This window comes from Osmerus eperlanus, chromosome 8 (genome assembly GCF_963692335.1).
Source record: "Osmerus eperlanus chromosome 8, fOsmEpe2.1, whole genome shotgun sequence".
Classification (NCBI taxonomy): Eukaryota; Metazoa; Chordata; class Actinopteri; order Osmeriformes; family Osmeridae; genus Osmerus; species Osmerus eperlanus.
The window spans coordinates 11,650,322-11,656,207 of record NC_085025.1 but is presented as its reverse complement, the minus strand read 5'-3'; the positions used below and the strand labels follow the sequence as shown (position 1 = coordinate 11,656,207).

The 5,886-nt window shown below is 38.6% G+C and overlaps 2 protein-coding genes across 2 annotated transcripts; both read left to right on the top strand.

Annotated features, from left to right (window-relative positions):
- The first annotated feature begins 194 nt into the window (after positions 1–194).
- Positions 195–3,091, top strand: LOC134024719 (cell cycle control protein 50A-like). Its single transcript, XM_062467342.1, has 7 exons — positions 195–669; positions 823–942; positions 1,023–1,130; positions 1,233–1,320; positions 1,418–1,564; positions 1,652–1,858; positions 2,047–3,091. The coding sequence occupies exons 1-7, from the start codon at positions 427–429 to the stop codon at positions 2,238–2,240; spliced, it is 1,107 nt and encodes a 368-aa protein (XP_062323326.1). The 5' UTR covers positions 195–426; the 3' UTR covers positions 2,241–3,091.
- Positions 3,092–3,207: 116 nt separating this feature from the next.
- Positions 3,208–5,121, top strand: LOC134024720 (cytochrome c oxidase subunit 7A2, mitochondrial). The gene is made up of 4 exons (XM_062467343.1): positions 3,208–3,348; positions 3,701–3,790; positions 4,671–4,755; positions 4,909–5,121. Exons 1-4 carry the CDS (start codon positions 3,331–3,333, stop codon positions 4,965–4,967), a joined length of 252 nt encoding a protein of 83 aa, XP_062323327.1. The 5' UTR covers positions 3,208–3,330; the 3' UTR covers positions 4,968–5,121.
- The last annotated feature ends 765 nt before the right edge of the window (positions 5,122–5,886 follow it).

Here is a 5,886-nt window from a genome sequence, read left to right as displayed (position 1 = left end):
AAGAGCATCCTTTTACTACAGATCTCTGATTGTGTTTGACCCAATAAAGCACTGTGACATATTTTGTCATCATTAATAATTTTTGTTCTGTTCTGATTTCAGTCATCATAAAAAGATGCACTGTAACTGGCTTTTTATTGAAGACGTCACAAGCCGTTGAACTTAAGAGGAAACGTAGGAAACTTCCTGGTCTGTATGAGTAGGTTTGTCTATGGTTATCTATCATAGCAAGAGTTTATTCGATTCGGATATCTAGATTGTTGCTTGCATAGTTAACATATTATTCATCATACTCTGCCAAACTTGGCATAAAGCCTATCTGAAATAGTCCAGGAATAGAAATTAGCTAGGTAGCTGCGTCTCGTCAGCTGACTTTAGCTAGCCTAGCTGCAGTAGCCTAGTTGTTGCCAGCAGCACAGCAGTGTTATGATGGCGTCTAGCTACAACGCAAAGGAGGAAGACGGTCTGCATACAATCGCAGGACCAGGTGGAGGAACTATAAAAAATAAAAAGCCTGATAACACAGCCTTCAAACAGCAACGGCTGCCCGCATGGCAACCCATTTTGACAGCGGGCACGGTTCTTCCTGCCTTTTTTGTTATCGGGCTTATCTTCATCCCCATTGGCATTGGCCTCTATGTAACGTCCAACAACATCAAGGAGTTCGAGGTAAGCCAGCTAGCACTAGCTGCTTTAATACCTGTTGCACCATAAACTAAACCAATAGATCAGCTACTCAGCTTCTTCTTAATGGGCCCAAGAGGGCAAGTCTCGAAATGTATTGGTTTATAATATATTGTATATAATAATTGTATTTTGCAGATTGATTACACTGGGGTAGACATGTCCAGTCCTTGCTTTAATTGCTCCCAAAGTTTCAGCTGGAACAGCTCAAGGCCTTGTACATGCGTTTTGCCTTTCTCCTTAGAACAACCATTTGAGGTAAGAGAGATTGTGTATTGAGTGTGCTGAATCTGTGGAACTCTTGTGACCATTATAATCAAATGTATTTATTTCAACAGAGCAACGTATTCATGTATTACGGCTTGTCAAACTTCTATCAAAATCACAGGCGGTATGTTAAGTCTAGGGATGACAGTCAACTGAATGGAGACAGTGGTTCTCTAACGGTAAGAATATTCCTTAATATAGGAGTTTAAATTCATTCTCTCCCAACTATATGTTATGTGATTCATCCTGTTTAAATACTATATTTGTATTATTATTTACAGAAACCCAGTAAAGAATGTGAGCCTTATGCTTTTAATGAAAACAAGGCCATTGCTCCATGTGGAGCTATTGCCAACAGCATGTTCAATGGTGAGACAGTTTTGTGCTCTGTATTTATCATAAAAAGGCCATCATTATGAAGGTTCATGTTGGTTAATCAACATTTACTTTGACACCTTGATATTAGATACATTGGAGCTGTTTTACTTTGACCCTAATGGAACAAGGGTTCAGATCCCTTTGATGAGGAAGGGAATTGCGTGGTGGACAGACAAGCATGTGAAATTCAGGAACCCTGATGCTAATAACCCCAACCTGACAGCTGTCTTCCAAGGTGACTACGCAAGCAGATGGCATAACACAATATCAACACGGATGGTGAATCTGAAGCAAGTAGCTGACTTGTCTTTTCCTGTTCTAGGCACAACCAAGCCAATCAACTGGCGCAAGCCTGTCTATGAGCTTGACGATGACCTGGAAAATAATGGCTTCATTAATGAGGACTTTATCGTGTGGATGCGAACAGCTGCCTTGCCTACCTTTCGCAAGCTGTACCGTATTATTCAGAAGAAGAACAACATGACCCCAACTCTTCCTCGGGGAAACTACACCTTGGAAGTCACCTACAGTATCCTTCCTCTGAGGCCTCAAGCTGCCCTACATAAAGAACCATGATGTTTAGACCCAAGTAGTGATAGCCGCTGGTAACAGAAATGCATCACTGCCTTGTATAAAAGTAACGCATGCTTAATCATCCTAGCAATTGATAGATGTTGCATTTTCAAAATCTAGGGTTTCCTCCTTAATGTATCCCAGACTACCCTGTCCGTAGCTTCGAGGGGAGGAAGCGTATGATCCTGAGCACCATCTCCTGGATGGGGGGCAAGAACCCCTTCCTGGGCATCGCTTACATCACTGTGGGCTCTGTGTGTTTCTTCCTGGGGGTGGTGCTGCTCATCATCCACCACAAATATGGGAACCGCAACAACAGCGCTGACATCCCAAATTAAGACTGTGTCTGGATATGTTGCATGGACAGAGATACAGCACACTAGGTTATTGTCCTTCATGCCTGGCTTTGGTTTAGATGAATGGCTTGCTTTGTCGTTTATTTGAGAAAAAGACTGATGCACTGTGCGAATGTGCAGAGTTTGTGGGACAGCCACATGTCTGGTTCTTCAATTTTGAGGTTTGTTCGTATTGCTGAATGTCATGATTCTTCTTAAGGTCTTTTACTACTGTTAAAAGCTGTTGTCTTGCCAGTACCTTGAATACAGCTATGTGTAAAGTATATGCAAATGTTAGTGCCGATAGTGCAATTCTAATCCAGATAAAATTGAAACATTTTGGTTTTTATAATTTATAGAGCATGGTTTCTTATTTTGAAACATTCCTCATTTTTAAGCAAATCTGGAATTGCAAAGTGCAACTGCATCAATAGTTACATTCATGATGGTAGTATTGCAACATATGTCAGTAACAATGTTAATGTCAGTTTTTATAGCCTTTATGGTCTTCATTTTTCTTTTCAGTTTACAATGCAGGTGAGTTTTTTGCAACAGAATGCAAGCTTCGTTTAAAGGTTTTTTGCTAACAATTTATTTTTATTAAGTTTATGGCACTTATTTTTTGAGTGGTTATTTCAGTTGTTGAGAATGCAGAGGTTCAAAAAATGTTTAACTGTCTGATAAATGTTATTTATGTTGGAACCAAAACATTTGATGTTTTAATAATGTTTTAAATGAATGTGCACTTTATATAGTTGCCATGGATTTTATTGTGTGTATTTAAACTTCTCGAAGTAGATAAACTTGCTGGATAGTCTGTTAAATGTGCTTGACAAATAAAAATTCAAATTTACTCAACTTTTCCCTTATTTTGGATAAGCACAGACAATTCATAAATGTTGCCATGGCATTTTTTATTGAATGCACTATGAAAAGTCCTAACATCAGGTAGCGCACTATCCAACGCTTCAAACAGCTCCAGCCCATGTGTGGCTGTATTTTCACTGCAGTCGTGACGCGTCAGTTAATACTCCACCGAAGAAGAAAAGGCGGAAATTGAGTTTTACCAGTGTCCTTGTGATCGCGGCAGAAGATGTACCGGCACATTTCAGTAAGACTAAATTGGCAGGGAATCTATGAGGCATTTTTACTGTATGGTGTTATCTTGACCATTTTGTTTGTAGTCTTAGAATATTACAGTTGTGACACGCTTGAGAAATTCAAGCGTCTTCTATTTTGAGGTCATTTCAGGACACTTCATTGACTTCCTTAACAGCAACCCGGTACCGCAGCTACAAGCAATGCTACCTAGATACACATTTTTTGGACAAGTTAAACCAATCCGGTGCGACTGAAGGCCCAAATTTAGTTGAATATGAGTAACCTTTAGTTGTGTCCATTTACGTCCTAATTCACATTATTAGTCAGGAGCTTAGTAATAATGCTTTTTCTGTCATTAACAGGCACTCCAGCAGGTGTCGCGGCGGACGCTCAGCAGTAGCGTGCGCAGGGAAGTGGAGAACAAAGTCCCTGGGAAACAGAAGTTGTTTCAGGTACAGTGACGTACATCAGTCTCAAGTGTAATAGAAATAGCCACATTTAAGGATGAGCTCTTTAAACCTTCATCTAGAATATACCTCTCTTAAGTCATTTCTACAAGTTGCCTATTGTAGTAATAAACCGATCACTTCATGAGACCTTTATTGGTGGTTAGTCAACTGGTCTGATCTCCACCCTGTAGTTTGTCTGCATATGAATCCCGAATCCTATATACTGTACTGTGGCTCTACAGATAAGTATATCTCACGGCATCCTACTGTGTTGAATTAACAGATTACATTTTGCATGATGCACGTGTGTGTCAGTAGAATGATGTGTGTGTGTCATTAACTTTTGAGTAGGCTATTCAAAGAACACAATTCATGCAACAACCTGGAGGGGACATGTTGCATTGTCACATGCTTAGTAATCACTGATTAAAACACTGCTTGTATGTGTAATGAAAATATATACATATAAGGCAATAATATGCCCACATCTTTAGGTGTTTAATGGAATTAAATTACAAAATTGTATCTTGTACATTTGTATTTTTTGTAATATTTGTATTTTTGTATTTTTATATTGTAATTTATGGCAACTTATATTTTATTTTATTGTATAGTTAATTCTATTCTAATCCCACTTAATACTGCTAGTTTATGTACCCTTAGTATAGATAGTCCACATATTTAAATTTTAGGTCCCTATATGTTTATTGTATGCACCTTCCTGCCAAAGCAAATTCCTTGTCTGTGCAAACTTTCATGGTGAATAAATCCCATTCTGATTTTGATTCTGAATCGGGGAGTAGATGGAAACTTGAATTATCATTAAACAAGAAAGAGATATGCACGTGCCCATAGTTAGCGGTTTGTTATTCATCCTGACTAGGAGGACAATGGGATACCAATTCACTTGAAGGGAGGAGCCAAAGATGCTCTCCTGTACAGAGCGACAATGGGACTGACTATTGTTGGTAAGTAAAGGGTGGTTGCACTCATTGTTTCATGTATAAGATTAGTCTTTGTAATTGCACAGTTGTGTTCTAGCCCAGCAGTGACACACAACTATGGAAGACATGGAACTGCATTGGTAAATACATATAAACACATTTTGAACTCCATTGCAGGAACTGGACTTGTTGTGTATGAACTGGTTAAAGCAGCATTTCCCCAGAAGAAGGCGTAAACTATCTCCTGCACTCACCACCTCGGTTCACAATGTGTTGTAAAAAGGTGTTGGTCTTCATCCTGTGTATCATGCTATAATGGCGTTCATTACAAGTTGTTAGATCAATATTTATTTCTTGTACTCTGAGGAAAATTAAAGAAGCCTCTCATTACTAACATTTCTTTTCTTTTTGGTGTGTGTCTATTTATTCTACTAACCATCAGTGGTAAAATAGCTTTGCAATTATGACAGTGACGGTAGGAATTCCATAATGGTTTTACCGAAATATCCTGCCCCTTATGAAGGCTATAAACATTTGTGGCAGACTACATCTGGATATCCTCAATGAGCCTCTGGATATGGAAAGGAAAATCATAGAGCAAAGGAAATTATATATATATATAAAAAAAATAATCTTCAAAAGGTTTCCATGGGAATATGACACCGCATTATTGATACAATCCTATATTGATATAAACGAGTCAAATACATGCTAAATACATAGTGGTGTTTTAAACATGAACAACGTGGGGAAATATGAATTACGTTAGAATCAGCAATAGCGTTTGACGGAAGTCAACATAAATGAACCAGTGGCTGGCTATACATTGCCCGCATGCATTTTAACTCTATCGTCACTAGAGGGCTATGTTTTCAAACAAATGGTCATGCACTGCGTTTTAAATGGTAATGATAATGTGATGCAGGCTCAGCAATTTACTTTATTTTGGATGGACAGCGCCCATGTCATTCTAATGGCTTAAACGTTTTGTTTAATGATCCTACTGAACAATAGTAGGACTGGTTATATCATAATCCGATGTCTCCCGCAATTATGCGACTCATCATGCAGTCTGTTCCAATTACAAAAATGTTTTGCCTGACTATCTAATTCATATAAAGATGTTTCCTCCTGCAAGGGACTTTCGAAATTTGG